This window comes from Vipera berus (assembly GCF_964194415.1).
Source record: "Vipera berus genome assembly, chromosome: Z".
In the NCBI taxonomy this organism is placed as follows: domain Eukaryota; kingdom Metazoa; phylum Chordata; class Lepidosauria; order Squamata; family Viperidae; genus Vipera; species Vipera berus.
The window spans coordinates 71,817,977-71,835,003 of NC_138205.1; the positions used below are offsets into that span (position 1 = coordinate 71,817,977).

Sequence of the window (17,027 nt, forward strand, 5' to 3'; positions counted from 1 at the left end):
AGCCAAGAATTTTTTGGTTTAATATGTAATACAAATATCACCAAATCAGTTTGATTCATTGGTGATTAAATATGTATTTGATTAATTACCTAAATGTACATAGCAGTCTGGTCCTTGTTAACAAACAGTATAGAAAGTAAAAATTTTTAACAGGAGCCAAATACCCTCGTGTGAAATCTAAATCACTTCTCCTCCTCTGCCCTGCTGTCCATGTGTTAGGATTGCAATTCCCAGATTAACATGTCGATTTAGAAATTTGGGGAGTTTCAGTTCAAAATATCCGAAGGCACCAGGCTGGTGAAGGCAAGGAGCGAGACAAGTGATTGGTGCTTACTGATCACTTCGCCGCTGTTTCTGGTGAATCCATTGTTTTGTTTTGTTTCTTTCGACATAAAACATAGTATTAAACACTTTATTTTTCAAATAAATGTGTGATGTCATTGTAGTTACGTTCTGACTTATATTTTATAGTTATTTTTTTATTATTTTCACAACGCTGACGCCTAAAAGAAAATTCGAAAAACACATCTTTAGAAATTCTAAACCTTCGGGAAACTGGAGATAGAAAAGCGGAACAAAGGAACTACATTACCCAGCATGCTAAATGCCTCTACTTCCGGCATTGTCACGTGACTATCCTCACGTATCGTTATGGCGGAAACTGCGGAAAAGGTAAAACTTATACATGCAGCAAGCTAGTTATTATAAACTGGAGAATCCTGAAGAGTGTCGAAAAATAGTTATAAAACGGAAACTTTGGAGATGGGGGGGGTCTTTTGTAAGTCCCTGACGTTGGTAAAATAAAGTAGGTGAGCAAACGATAAAGGAATGAGAGGAGGAAACTTGCTGTTATTGTATACATCAGGAAGAATCTAATGATGGGGAAAAGATAAAAGCAGGGAACTTGGAGAAGATAAAATATTCTTTTGTAGATGATGGGGAAGGGTTGCTACAAGAGTTTAAAGAAAGTATTACGTGAAAATCATGCGCGTTTTCATTTCGGATTGCAGGATACCGCAATAATACAATAATAAATTAACTTATTCTAGGACAGTGATTCCTTGTTATAGATATAGCTATAAATGTCTTAAGCTTTTTTGAGAACAGTTGTCCTCAACTTTAGCGGACTGCTTTTATGAACTTTAGTTGCAACGGTCTTAAAATATGGGTTGTGCAGTCTTCAAATTCAATCTCCAAAGGCTTTTGAAGGGAAATTGAATATAGTGCCTGTCTGCAACACTTTAAGGCAGGTACATGTACTTCTAGGAAAATATGCAGTTGCTTTAAGACGTTTAGGTTGGTTTTGTGTTCACATCCCCATGTGCTTAAAGCAACTTTTGGAATATTGCATAACCCTACTAAACAGTAAATATCCAGGCTTACTCTTTGCATTAAATCAAATCTTGTTTAAGCATTTGTTGAATTAAATCATATGTAACAGATCAAGCCAACAAGCTACCCTATAAACTATAATTTACAAACTACAGTGGCTGATTTTGTACATCATAATTAATTCATTATGTTCAGCAAGAAATGGTCTAATTTTAATCAAATGTTCATAAAGTTACAATGCATCAATAAAGTTTATAAGCTGAAAGTTAACTTGCTCTCTTTTACTTTGCCATAAACAGAATTTTTTAGATCTACATTAAGTGAAAACAAATGTGTGTCTACATCTGGATGGTTGTAAATTTTTGAATGCCAGAATAGAAATAAGATTGTTCCCATTTATTAAATCTCAGTGTATATTTTATTTATGTAAATGGATAGCACTTGATTCTATGATAACAATGAACCCACACTGGAAATTGTGAATATATCATTCGCTTTTTCAGAATACTTAGATTCTGCAAAGAATACTACAGTTTGGTGTAATATATAATAATTTTAAAATGATTACTGATACTCTTCTCCAGAGAATTCAGTATTAATTAGATTTAGATTATGTTCTCTTTATTTTGGCTGTGATCCTCTGATCTTTTTTTTAATGTCAGCTTTTCAAAATCCTAACAAGATATTTAAAGTAGAATTTTTGAAAACTGGAAGTTGAATATAAAATAGAGGCAGAATGACAAGTGTCACAGTTGACTGGTGCTTGGTGTCTGCCATATTTCATCTGAGCATCAAACACAAGGCAATGAAAGGAAAAGGAAGTTTCACTTTGCAGGACTTGAAATCAGGAAGAAAGAGCTGGACGATTATCTGTTGCATAGATATTCTTTTTTGTTGTTGTTAAAATGTGGGAAATAAAATATATAAATTCAGAAGACTGGGGACACGTCGAGCCATGCACGCCCACCCAGCCACGCCTACCTAGTCACAGGAACATGGCTGTGACCACCCAGTCACACCTACTCAGCCACACCCATCTGGCCCTTTGAGGGCAACCATAATGCTGGTGTAACCCTTAATGAAATTGAGTTTGACAACCCTGCCATAGGGAGTGCTATTAGTGGTCATTAGGCTTTGTTGGGGGCAGAGACTGGATTGAGATTGAGAGATTAGCTTTGGTACTGACATTTTTGACTAACTCTTTGAAGGAAACTTACTACTGTAGGTGGGAAAACCTGTGGGTTTTTTTTAAAGAAAGTGTTGACAAAAGCCAGAGCAGTCACTAAACCAACTGTTGTACAATAATTATTTTAAGAACTTTTCTTAGTTTGAAACTGAATTTGGATTCCATAGATCACAAGCAGGCTGTCCCAAGCATGCTTTGGCAGCCCAACATGGGCCAGGTATCTTGGTTGCATCAAAGGTACCTTGGTTTATCAGCCAATTTCAAATTCTTAGCTCAGAGTAATAACTTTAGGTAATTGATTTCGTGCTGTAATTTACTGGTGTTTATTTAGGATGGACTTACTTTTTATAAACATGGTATCTTTCAGATTATCCATAGGTATTTTGATTAAAAAATAAACATTTACAGATGAAAATATTTCCATCTTGCTAGAATTTTTTTTCTAATCACTAGTTCCTTACATTATCCATTGCTGACAATGAATAAGTGAAACTCACAGAATGGAACTACTGCAGAAATTTGTCCCTATCTCCTTAACACTTGTAGGACATTTACAACAACACTGGAGAAAGCAACCATCCTTTCTGAGAGGTCTAGCAGAACCTAGGGAAGGTGTCTTGGTGTCTTATTCATTTCATCAAGTCATAACAAATCCATTTATCAATGACCAATTTGTTTCTGTCCTACAACCAGACCTGAATCCAGAGAATGTGTTTAAGAGTTAGATACCAGAGGTGATTTGAAGTAAAATCATTTAAATTACATGAGAATTGGCAAACCTTCTAAGACTTTGCAGGGACCATGATCTAATACTATACTTGGACCTAAATAAGTCACTGAACCCTGCTTTTGGATATTTAGCTTTCAAGATGGATTACAAGTTCAGTGTCCTCTCCTCCCCCCCCCCCGCCCCCTGTAAGTAATTTAAGAGAATCCAGTAGTGGCAGTAGTCTATGTAAACGTTTGCTAAAATGAAGCAGGACACCAAGTTGCTTGGGTCAAGAAATAACATTCATATTCATTAGATATCTAGAATTCATTTCCCCCCACCCATCCTATGCAAAGTTAGCGTATAAATCATGATATTTATAAAGAATCCATGAAATATCTTTTAGTGTATACTGTAATTGTGTGATTCCTTCACCATCTTGCACCTGATAAGTCTGAACTTTAAATTTCATAATGATAGAGCATTCTAATTTTTAAAAAATTGACTGCCTCATGAGTTTCGGACATGTTAACTGTTCCAAATTCACTTTGTGGCATAAATATAGTCCTACGATGCAGCAATTATAGACTCTGCTGCAACTATTCATCTTGTTGTCAAAATGTTACCTCATAAGGTTTGTAATGCTTTCTTTTCTCATGAAGTCTTTATTTCTATTGTGTGCTGCTGTTAAAATGCTTAAATTCAGTGTCAGCATATTAGATGTAACCTTTTATTGCTATTGATAACTGTAAATAAGTTAAATAAATCTTCATTTTGCTGACCTCTTGTAGGAAGTATGGCATCAGCAGATTTTGTTACTGGACAGGTGAGAGATTATCAAGAGTAGACTCAATTTCTTTTATGTGTGTATGATTGCCACAGTAAGATACATTACTTTCTGAGAGAGATATTTTAAAAGCAAACCTTTTGTTGATGGTTTGAGCAATGTAAGATCCAAGAATAATGTTGGTTTTCATCTTTCTTTCTGAGTTCCTTTTGAGTAACCTTAAGCTTTGAAAGAGAACCTGTAGAATGTACATTCTATTGTAAAGAAAAAAGATTTCCCTATGTAAACCATAAAAGCAAAACATTTTAAAAGATTTTTATAATGAATGGGAGAAATAGAACCAATTTTATAATGGATGGGATAATTTTTGTTTAAAATTTGGTTGTAACAAATATGCTAATAATTTTTTGAGATATAGTTCAAAATGTACTCATATATCTCCACTAGATACTTTGATACTTGTTTTTAGCTTGTATATCTACATTTTGATTCTACATAGAACACTTTATGGGAAGAAGACTGGAGTATAAGTCGAGGAGGGTTTACTTATTATATTACTCTACTGAGTATTCAGATTATTCGTTCCTATTGACGAACATAAAATATTCAAAGCTGCCAAATGATGTAGAACAGTGATGAACCTTTTAGAGACTGAGTGCCCAAAAACTGTCCCACCCCTGCACCGCCTCCGTTCCACCCCCACCTGCAGGGCCACCCACCACCTCAAGGCCCGCCACAGATCGCTCAGGGAACCCAGCAGTGCCATGGCACAAACGTCAAACATATACTGCAGTCCCAGAAAAACTGGGCAGATTTCCTAAGGAGTAAAATACTTTCTATATCAGTGGTGGTGAACCTGTGGCACGGATGTCAGAGGTGGTACTCAGAGCCCTCTCTGTGGGCACATGTGCTGTCGCCCCAGCCCCGCCTCCCCCCGCAGCCCCCTCCACACCAGCAGCCCCCCTGGAGGAGAGTCACTCCCAGGCATGACCATGCCCTCCACCTGTGCCCCGCAGCATCATCTGTTTGTGACGGGTTGCAAGGCCAGAGTCTTGTTCCCATTGCCCGGCTGCCATGTTCTTGGCTGCACTGCTCCAGGCGGGCCATGCCTGTGGGCAGCAATGGGGTAGGCGTGGCTTTGGTATGATGAAACCGGCCCACAGGCCAGCAGTTTGACACCCCTGTCATACAGTATCATTTCTGTAGTAATTTAGTGACTATCTGAGGATTAAAAGTCAGAGGAGCAAGAGTTTCCTTTGCAAAACTTGGATAATTGCACAAAACTGCTATGATAGGGATGCTTCTGTGTATCTGAAAACAGCAGAATGATTGTATACTATCTGAATTAGACAGATAAGCAATGTTGTGCTTATCTGTCTGGTGCTCTATATATTCTAGGTAACATAATTATATACACTGTCCTTTGGCTAGAATATGATTGCAATTTTGCAGATCTAAGATGGGTATTTATGATTTATTTTGAACAAGTTTCTGTCAAATCACGTCCTTCGTAGGATGCAAGCAGGAGTCTCCAAACAGGAACGTGCGACAAACAAAAGGCTTTATTCAGAGCAAAACCACAAAAGCAAAGTCAGCGCTAGGAGTGAATTGCTCCCAGCGCTTACATAACCACCAGGAGGTAGAACCCCGCCCCCAGGTCACAAACCAGTATCCGCCCACAACACCTTATAATCCCTCTTCCCCCTTTGCAATATCTTCTGCAAAACAGCTCACGCTGCTCCATATCACCCTCCACGCATCCTACAAGCCTTTCCCTCATGTTCCACAGGTAAGCTTTTCAGGCAAGTCCCACTTCCAAACCCACACAACTGGCCACAGGACTCAAGCTGCCAGCTGGGAGGTGGGGAGGCCAGCAGAGCTTCCACGGTGACCGGCGGCATCAGCGGCTCGAGGCAGGGAGGCGGCAATACGGGAAACGCGCCCTCCGAGGCATCTGTAGTCCCAGCGAGGTCTGCAGTAGCCAGCTGACAGGTGGCACTGGACAGGGAGCCGGCAACGTGGGAAACGGCCAAGCACTGCCCTCCGAAGTTTCCAGAATCCCGGCAACTTTCATAGCGGTCAGCTGACGGGCTGTGGGACCGGCATGCAGCAGCCAGCTGATAGGCAGCCGGGTTGGCGGAGGGCTTGTGGCGGGTCGCTGCGGTGGAAGAAGAACAGGAAGCAAGGGAGAGGGGCCGTCACAGAACTCTTTCTCCCCCCTTGCTGTATGTCGGGCCCATGGGGCTCAACAGGCGGCTCCTACCAGGACTCCACCTGGAAGACAAGAGGGTATGGATGAACAATCGTCCACCCGACTGGATGGTTTGGCCATTCCCCCATCCGGCTTCCCTGGATGCTGGCAGTGAAACGCCCGAACCAGACGAGGTGCATGAACGTCCATCTCCCTCACCCAGGATGCCTCCGTAATGAGATACCCCTTCCACAAAATAAGGTACTGCAACCTCCCCCTCCACACCCAAGAGTCAAGGATTTCCTGGACCTCAAAGTGATCACCCCATACGGGCCCTGGGCCCCCTTCTACTGATTCACGGGATGATTCCCCAACTGGCTTCAGCAACCTGCTATGAAAGACAGAATGTATTTTCCCCAGATACTTGGGTAACCGGAGCCGTACGGTTACAGGGTTGATGATCTGTATCACTCTGAAGGTCCTAGGAACTTCGGCCCTAGCTTCTTATACGGTACCTGCAGCTGCAAATACTTCGTGGAGAGGTGCACCTGGTCCCCCACCTGGAAAGGCTTAAAGGGTCTTCTCTTTTTATCTCCCTGCTCTTCGGTTGTTTCTGCAGCCTTTGCTAGGGCCTTTTTCACTGTATCCCACACATCCCCCACCTGTGTCATCCACTCCCTAGGTTGGCAAGGTAAGGGATCCCCTTGAACATACTCGGGCATGGGAACGAACTCATGACCAAACACCACCCTGAACGGGGAAAACCCAGTACTACTGTGCACCGCATTGTTGTGTGCCACCTCTGCAAATGCCAATAGGTCCACCCAGTTGGACTGTTGATATGACACATAACACCTCAGGTACTGCTCTATCATGGCATTCGCTCACTCTGCTGCCCCGTTGGTGCTAGGATGGTATGCCAAACTGAGACCCTGGGATGATCCGATAAAGTGAACAAAGTCACGCCAGAAGCGAGCTGTGAACTGTACCCCCCTGGTCCGAGATGATTCTTCGGGGTACTCCATGTAGGTGATAGATGTGGGCTATAAACATCCAGGCTAACCTTTGGGCAGACGGCAGTCCCTTACATGGCACAAAGTGCGCCTGCTTAGAGAAGAAATCGATTATGTCCAGATCACATTGTAGCCCCTACTCTCTGGTAACTCGACAATGAAATACATTGTGATATCCTGTCAGGGCCTGGTGGGATCTGCTACAGGTTGTAATAAACCCAACGGCTTCCCTGTACGGGGTTTTGCGGTGGCACAGGTATGACATCCTCGGACATAGTCCTCAATCTCCACCTTCATTCACGGCCACCAAAACTTCCGTCGTGCCAGGTATAAAGTTTTTAAGAACCCAAAGTGGCCCACCTGTTTAGCGTCATGCCACCGACGAAGTACCCCTTGCCTCATTGTTTGTGGGACATAGATTTTATCCCCATGCCAGTCCAGACCATCCCGTCTCGTCAGAACATTCAGGTGGTCTTTCAACCAGGAATCATCCTGGAGCGCTTTCTGTAACTCGTGTCAAATCCCCCATCACAATGTGGGACATCGCTCCTGCCACGTCTTGTTGGTAAGGGGGCATAATCGCTTGTACCACCTCCTCCCTCTTACTATCGTATTGTGGCAATCCTGAGAGGGCATCGGCCAGGAAGTTCTTTTGCCCCAGCACGTATTTCAGAGTAAAATGGAATCATCGGACGTATAGAGCCCATCTGATGTGTTTCGGGGACAGGCGTCTTGGCGTTTTTAGCACTTCCAGGTTTTTGTGGTCTGTCCACACCTCAAACGGTTTTCTAGCCCCCTCCAGGAGGTGTCGCCATGTCTTGAGTGCCCAACGTACAGCAAAAGCCTCCTTTTCCCAGATAGCCCATGCACGTTCAGTGTTCATTAGCTTCCTTGATGTATAGGCACAGGGTTGCAGGGAGCTGTGGCTATTTCATTGGAGAAGGACAGCTCCTACCTCAACGTCGCTGGCATCAACCTGCACCACAAATGGTAGTTCGGGGTCTGGGTGAAGCAGAACGGGTTCTCTGGCAAACAAGGCCTTCAAAGCCTCAAAGGACCGTTGACATGCAGTAGACCACGCCAGTGGCTGCCCAGGATGTGGCTTCATCGCTGCTTGTTGAGTGTGTAGGAGGTCTGTAAGGAGCAAGGCTATTGTGGCAAAGGATGGGATAAACTGCCAGTAAAAATTGGCAAACCCCAAAAAACTTTGTAGTTGGCGGCAAGTCCTCGGCGCCTGCCATTCCAGGACAGCCTTGACCTTGTTGGGATCCATCTCCACCCCTGCCCCGGATATCATGTATCCCAAGTCGTCCAACCGAGTCCTGTGGAACTCACATTTAGGCAGTTTCACATATAACCAGGCCTGCAACAACTTCCTCAGCACTTGTCTCACCAAAGTGACGTGTTCCTCCATGTTGGTGGTATAGATGAGGATATCATCCAAGTACATGAGTACTCTGTGGTACAGGTGTTCATGCAACACCTCGTTAATTTATTGCATGAATAGTGCAGGAGCCCCTTGCAACCCAAACGGCATAACCCGGAATTAATAGCTGCCGAGTGGGCAATTAAATACTGTCTTCTATTCGTCACCCTGCTTAATATGAACCGTATAGTATGCCTCCTGTAGGTCCAGTTTAGTGAATATCCTGCCCTTAGCCAGGTGGGCCAGGAGGTCCTTCATCAGGGGAAGGGGGTACAGATGTTCTACACATACCCCGTTTATGCCTCGGACATCCACACATAGACGCAGGGAGCCGTCTTTTTTTTTAAAGAACAGGACCGGTGCTGCTATACGGGAATGGGGCGGCTGATTTAAGCCCCTGGCCAGGTTCCGGTCAATGTAGTGTCGCAACTCCTCCATTTCCCGTGGTGTCATGGCATAAATACGGGGCTTAGGTAGTCTAACTCTTGGTTCTAATTCGATGGCGCAGTCCGTTGGTTGGTGGGGTGGCAGGACGTTGCATTTTCGTCGAACACCTCAGTGAGGTCGGAGTACACGTCCGGGACTTGGGCCTCCTGTCCTGCACCGGCCTTCCATGCCCCTACCCCCTCGCTTTTCCCTTTGGGTTTCCCAGAGTCATGGGCTGGTGGCCGGGGACCTACCCCAATGAGTATGTTACAACAACCGCCCTCCCACCAAATCGGTGGGCCCCATTTATCAAGCCAGGTAAGCCCCAGAATCACTGCCTCAGTCATGGAGGGTACCACTATGAACCGAAAAACCTCCCAGTGAGCCCCCATCTCTATCCGAACAGGCTCTGTTACATGGGTAACAGGTGCTCCCCCCAAAAGGGACCCATCTACCTTTTCAAATCTGAGTGGGGTGGTTAATCGTTCCATTTTAATCCCCACTTCGGTCACTACCGCTTTACTGACAAGACAGTGGGTACAACCGGAGTCAATTAAGGCCCCTCTATCCTGACTGTGGGCTTACCAAAACAATGGGGATGGCAAAGGGGCACACCAGCGCACTCACCATAGGGTCTTCAATTGAGTTGTCCGCGCTATTGTAAACCACCAGCTGGTGCCTAGCAGCTGTCAGTGTCTCTTCCTCTGTCTGGGGCGGCCGTCAGGACGTCTCCCCTTCCTGCTGGTGTGCTGCCCGTGTCTGTTCCACAGGTTTTTTCGGCGTGGCACCTCCTATTCCAGGAGTCCACGGGACAGCACACGGTACTGGAACCGGGCACTCTGCTACCTGATGTCCTGGTTGGTTACAGTGGAAACACCTAATTGGTGGACAGGGTGCTGGACTGGAAGCTCCTGGTGTTGCGGACTGGGTCTTCTGTCCTTCCCTGGGTCTCTCAAACGATTTCCGGGGCCCAGGTGGGTTCTCCATTCTACCCTGGAATTCTTGTAAACCCACGTCCAGCTCAACTGTCACCCAGAACCGGTCCTGCAACCGGTTTGGGATACCTCTGACAATACACGCCCGGCGAAGGGCCCCGTCCAGACCCGCCCGGAAATGGTGGACCAGTTGTTCTGGCCACGATCTTAAGTCTACCAGCCACCTGCTGGAACTCATGGACGTATTCTATGACAGGATGACCTCACTGTTTCAAGGCCACCACTTCCACCTCAGCTCGCTGGACCCGAGAGACGTCCTCGAACTTTGCCTGTAATGCCTCCAGAAAGAGACCGGTGTCGGCCAGCTCCCTGGCATGGTAGCTATCTGCTGCCCAAGCCGCCGCCTCACCTTGCAGACTAGCTGTTACTGCCACCACCATTGCCCATTGAGATGGGTAGGCCGGGGCATATCTGTCCAGATGGCTAATGGCATGGCTGAGAAACATTGCCAGGCGATTGGGATGTCCGTCGAACGACATCGGTAGTGGTGGTGGGCCCCACACCAACCCCAAACCCCACGGTCCCGTATGCGGCCCTGTCCCTCGTAGAGTGTTGTAACGTTGGGAGCTCGCTGCCTGCCAGTCCAAAGCACCGGTTGGCCTTGCTGTCTGCCTGGTAGGCACTTCGTCCGTTGATGGTCTGGCGTCCTGACCAGACTGTGATGTTACTTCCGGATGTGACAGTGGGACCTCCCGCCTGGGACATGCCAAGGCTGGATGGAACCCGAAACTGTGGGCTAGCCAGCCAGAAACGGGGCGGCCCTGAGCAAACAGGCTGTATCTCATTGCGAGACCATGGTGTTGTATCATGTCCAGCCTCTGGGCCCAACCAAGACAGGGGCTCCCGGTACCCTATCTCGCCAAACCTGTCCTGGAGAATATCCATGGTTTGTCTGCCCGGTGCCATGGAGTAACTCCATTCCTCCTCACCATCGTCGGTAAGACGCCTTTCCCTCCACTCTGTTAAAGGTCCTCCAGCCCTTGGTGTTTGCCCTCGACCAGGGTCCAAGTGGCCAAGGGCGGGGCTAAACCACCATTCCCCTCCAGGAGCAGGGTCCCCTGTTTCCTGAGGCTCACCCACCATGGTTACCGGCCCTGGGTCCCGCATCTTAGGCCTAACCATCGGCTGAGCATCCCCTGGCTCTGTCACTGGTATTGGTGCTACAGCTCCAGCTGGCTCTCCTTCCTCAGCCACCGCGGCAGCCCCTTGTGTTCCCTCAGCCATACCTAAATAGTACAATAGGATAGGGCAAGGTGAACAAGAAGAAATGGAGCGCTGACTTACTGTCAGATCACGTCCTTCGTAGGATGCAAGCAGGAGTCTCCAAACAGGAACGTGCAACAAACAAAAGGCTTTATTCAAAGCAAAAGCACAAAAGCAAAGTCAGCGCTGGTGTTCTGTTCCAGCCTACGACTGGCCCTGTTGAATGTCAGGGACAACCCCTTTTTATAGTCAACAGGCTGGAAAAACCCAACCAAATTTATTTACAAAGAAATCAAAAGTTCAAACAAGAGTTAAACCAAAAGTTCAAACGAGTTAAACAGGAATAACAGACCAGGACTGTAGCAGAAGATCTTCAAATGGTTGCCTTTAGCAACCAGCACCCCCCGCACCTTCCCCCTTTATCAGCAGTCCCAAGGCGTGGCTTCTCATTGCCTTCTCCTACTCTCACCGAGTTGCCTCATTGCGTTTCTGTGTTCTACTCTGCTGGATTGCCTCCTGCTCCTAGTGTCCCTGAATAGATCCAGCTGTGAATCATCTACGTCCAATACTTCGTGCTCACACGGCTGAGTCTGATGAGGAACATGACGGGAGGTGCCAGGCTGAGAGTCCTGCAGTGCATCAGAGCCTCCCTCTGACACCAAAGGCTCTCCAAACCCCTCCTCCTCCTCCTCTTCAGAATCATCAGACTCAGCTGCCAGTATCACAGGCTGATGCTGAATCACAACAGCTGGGAGTGAATTGCTCCCAGTGCTTACATAACCACCAGGAGGCAGAACCCCGCCCCCAGGTCACAAACCAGCATCCGCCCACAACATCTTATAATCCCTCTTCCCCCTTTGCAATATCTTCTGCAAAACAGCTCACGCTGCTCCATACCACCCTCCACGCGTCCTACAAGCCTTTTCCTCATGTTCCACAGGAACGCTTTTCAGGCAAGTCCCACTTCCAAACCCACACAACCGGCCACAGGGGTCAAGCTGCCAGCTGGGAGGTGGGGAGGCCAGCACAGCTTCCGCGGTGACCGGCGGCATCAGCGGCTCGAGGCAGGGAGGCGGCAATACGGGAAACGCCCTCCGAGGCATCCGAAGTCCCAGCGAGGTCTGCAGCAGCCAGCTGACAGGCGGCGCTGGGCAGGGAGCTGGCAACGCGGGAAACAGCCGAGCACTGCGCTCCGAGGTTTCCAGAATCCCGGCAAGTTTCACAGCAGCCAGCTGGCGGGTGGCGGGACCGGCAAGCAGCAGCCAGCTGATAGGCGGCCGGGTCAGTGGAGGGCTTGTGGGAGGCTGCTGCGGCGGCGGAAGAACAAGAGGCTAGGGAGGGGGGCTGTCGCAGAACTCCCTCCCCTTGCTGTATGTCGGGCCCACGGGACTCGACACTTTCTTTCCCACTCCTGCTCCTCAAAGAAAAGACATATTTTGAGACAAAAATCTGATATTTATTGAGGAATGAATTCCATTAAATACAGCAAAGTTTAGGATTGTACTAACTTTTTCCATATTATAATTTCTCCCTTCTTTTATATGGTTTTCAGGAGCCTGTGACTGATGAAGAAATGACAGATGAGTCTGAGGTAAGATTATTTTGAAGGGCCTTTATTTTTGCACATTGCAAAAATACTTTTGCACACATTTCATTAAATGTAACTTTGTTAATAAGCAAGTATACATGCCTTTATTTTTCCTCATTTCTGATTTCTCTGCTTCATTGTACATATGGAAGCTTTTTATTTACAGAGGATTATTTTATGGCAAGGGATTTCTTAAGCTTCAGTTAAAAGTGGGATCTGTGCTGCTACTGAACATGCAACACAAATGATAACATGGATAATGTTTTTCTGCTAAAAGATCATATTTTAAGTAATAATGTGAGGAATTGAAACCTATATCATATTGTTTTTGTTTGCATATATAAAATTAGATTGGCATAAAGAAGAATTGGTATTATGATGCTGTAATTTGTTTCATTCATTTTGCAAAATTAGGCCTTTCAACAATATGTTTTCCACAATGCACAGTTTGTCTTATTAATTTTTTAAAAATGTATTTAAATGGAATGAAATTTTTTGTGTGAAATGACTTTGGGATCTTTATAAGCACACATTTGTACAAGGAGCTAAGTTACAAAATTGCAATTCACTGTCACATGGTACTAGTAAACATTGGTGATATGTTATATGAGTATGTGTTTTATGGTGTTTATGGCCCCTAGAGTCGGAAACAACTAGCACGCACGTGCGGGGGAACCTTTACCTTTACCTTTATAAGAAGCCAATAGTGGATCAACTCTAGTCTGATTTCCAACTTTCTTTTTGTAGGCAAGTTTATTAAAAAGAAGGTAGTCTTGCCTAGGTTTCAGGCTATCTTTTATCAATTTAGGGCACGATGATATATCTGTCCTAGCCTTTCTTGATCTAACAGCTTTCAATACCATTAATCATTGTATCCTTCTGATAGTCTAAAAACTTTGGGAATGGAGAGCTCCTCCAGATAGAACTGGTGCATAATTTGTGAATTCTCCTATAAACACAGTTTTTGGTTGAGGAGCAAGTAGTAGCTGTATCTAGGATGGCTTTTGCACAAATCCATCTTATGTGCCAATTGTGCCCTTTCCTGAAATAGTCACTTATGTCACTTATGTTTTAGCTATCCCCAGTCAGATTATTGCAATATGGTTTGCATGAAAATCTTGAAAAAAATTGAAAAATATTTGGAAGCTATAGTTCAAAATGCAGCAGCACATGCAATTTTTGGTATAACACATCAGGGTAATGTACAGGTGAAACTCGAAAAATTTTAATATTGTGCAAAAGTTCATTTATTTCAGTAATGCAACTTAAAAGGGGAAACTAATATATGAGATAGACTCATTACATGCAAAGCAAGATAGTTCAAGCCGTGATTTGTCATAATTGTGATGATTATGGCGTACAGCTCATGAAAACCCCAAATCCACAATCTCAGAAAATTAGAATATTACATGCAATCAATAAAACAAGGAGTGTACATAGAACAATATCGGACCTCTGAAAAGTATAAGCATGCATATGTACTCAGTACTTGGTTTGGGCCCCTTTTGCAGCAATTACTGCCTCAATGCGGCGTGGCATGGAAGCTATCAGCCTGAGCTATCACTGCTGAGGTGTTATGGAAGACCAGGATGCTTCAGTAGCGGCCTTCAGCTCTTCTGCATTGTTTGGTCTCATGTCTCTCATCTTTCTCTTAGCAATGCCCCATAGATTCTCTATGGGGTTCAGGTCAGGCGAGCTTGCTGGCCAATCAAGCACAGTAATCCCACGGTCATTGAACCAAGTTTTGGTGCTTTTGGCAGTGTGGGCAGGTGCCAAGTCCTGCTGGAAAATGAAGTCAGCATCCCCATAAAGCTCGTCTGCGGAAGAAAGCATGAAGTGCTCCAAAATCTCCTGGTAGACGGCTGCATTGACCTTGGGCTTAATGAAGCACAGTGGACCAACACCAGCAGATGACATGGCTCCCCAAATCAACACAGACTGTGGAAACTTCACACTGGACTTCAAGCATCTTGCAGTGTGTGCCTCTCCATTCTTCCTCCAGACTCTGGGTCCTTGGTTTCCAAATGAGATGCAAAAGTTGCTCTCATCAGAAAAGAGGCCTTTGGACCACTGAGCAAGAGACCAGGTCTGTTTTTCTTTAGCCCAGGTAAGACGCTTCTGACGTTTGTTGTTCAGGAGCGGCTTGACAAGAGAAATACAACATTTGAAGCCCATGTCCAGGATCCATCTGTGTGTGGTGGCTCTTAATGCACTGACTCCAGCCGCAGTCCACTCCTTGTGAAAGTCCCCAACACTTTTGAATGGCCTTTTCCTGACAATCCTCTCCAGGCTGCGGTCATCCCTGCTGCTTGTGCACCTTTTTCTTCCACCCTTTTCCCTTCCACATAACTTTCTATTAATGTGCTTTGATACAGCACTTTGGGAACATCCAACTTCTTTTGCAATTACCTTTTGAGGCTTTCCCTCCTTATGGAGGGTGTCAATGATGGTTTTCTGCACAACTGTCAGGTCAGCAGTCTTCCCCATGATTGTGATTCCTACTGAACCAGACTGAGAGACCATTTAAAGGCTCAGGAACCCTTTGTAGGTGTTATGGCTTAATTAGCTGATTAGAGTGGGACACTTTGAGCCTAGAATATTGCACCTTTTCACAATATTCTAATTTTCTGAGATTGTGGATTTGGGGTTTTCGTGAGCTGTACGCCATAATCATCACAATTTTGATTAATCAGGGCTTGAACTATCTTGCTTTGCATGTAATGAGTATCTCATATATTAGTTTCCCCTTTTAAGTTGCATTACTGAAATAAACGAACTTTTGCACAATATTCAAATTTTTCGAGTTTCACCTGTATACTATAGAGATATACTAGCTCCTAGTAGGCTTTGGGTGTAATTCAAGGTACTGGCTATCACTTTTAAAACTGTCCATGACCAGGTACTTGTGGGATTGCCTCTCTCCATTAATATCTATGTGTTCCACAAGATCTGGTATCTAGACATGCTCTGAGTCTCTTTTCTGGAACAAAGTCATCTAGTATGTCCAGGACCCAAGCAGGATTGTGCTTCAGCCCAGTGAGAGGAAGGGCAAGCTTGTGCAACAGAGTGCAGATGGGGGAACTATGGATGGATGTGTGCACAACGGCGCGTGAGGTTCCGGGAATCTTATAGCTTGTAGAGGGATTCTTGGGAGAAAAAGTGGAGGACGTTGGAGCAACTTACAGGACTGACTTGTAACCTTTCTTGCTGGCTTCCCCGATCACTTTGCCTATGGAAAGCCACCAGCAAAGGTCACAAATGGCAAATATTTGACTGGGGGGACACTGGCAGATGAAACTTCAAATATCAGTCATAGGTCTCCGCATTCAGCATCTTTGTAACTTCGAACTGTCTCTGAATCAGTGGTTGTAACTTGAAGACTACTTGTAGCCGCTGAGAACTTATTTGCTGTTTTGATTTGGGGTTCTTTCAAGCTAAAGGGACATGATCCAGTCCCTTTGGGAACATTTTCTTTTTTTCTGTAAAGTGTCTTAAAATTTATTCTATTAAAATCCTTTTTGGAATTTGCCTTGGTTTGAGTCCATTGTTTTTTAATCTCCAGGCCTACTGGTTAACCAATGCAAATATATACAAAATTGTAAAATAAATAGAATAAACACATCATAATTATTGGAATTGATAGGAATATTTTATTCTTCTATAAATCTTGACCATACACCACAAATTATGTATGCAGTCCTGTTCCAGAAGTATACAGTATATAGTCTTTATCTGTAAGATTCCTTTTTTTAAAAAAACATGGTAAACGTATACACACTCCTGAATAAGGCCCACTACTGTCATCAGGAATAATTAAAATAATATTGTATAGCAAAAGAGTAGTAGAATTACTTTTAAGGCCATGTCTATTTCTAGAGCATAGTAAAATCTTTTGCTATAAATGTGTGAATTTACTATAAATAAAAATAATGTAAAAGTGTAATATCAGTATTTATGACACACATGCATTTTACTACCGGTACAATATGTGTAATATTTGTGGTAAGTTAACACTTAGATCTTAATTTTGTCTGTTAAGCAAACCCTTTTATAGAGACGGTATTACTGCTTTCTATGAACCCATCATACAATTGTAATGTATCCTTTTTTAAAATGGTTGCAGTGTTCTTTCTTTTCAGTTTAATTTTATAGGCATATATGTGATTTCTGG

At 44.6% G+C, this 17,027-nt stretch overlaps 1 protein-coding gene across 1 annotated transcript in view; it reads left to right on the plus strand.

Annotated features, from left to right (window-relative positions):
- The first annotated feature begins 644 nt into the window (after positions 1-644).
- Positions 645-17,027, plus strand: part of VPS41 (VPS41 subunit of HOPS complex) — a 156,683-nt gene continuing 140,300 nt past the window's right edge. Inside the window, exons 1-2 of the mRNA XM_081344828.1 lie at positions 645-672; positions 12,821-12,859. Coding sequence (XP_081200954.1) covers positions 652-672; positions 12,821-12,859 — 60 coding nt within the window. The 5' untranslated portion in view covers positions 645-651. The remainder of the gene's footprint in view (positions 673-12,820; positions 12,860-17,027) is intronic.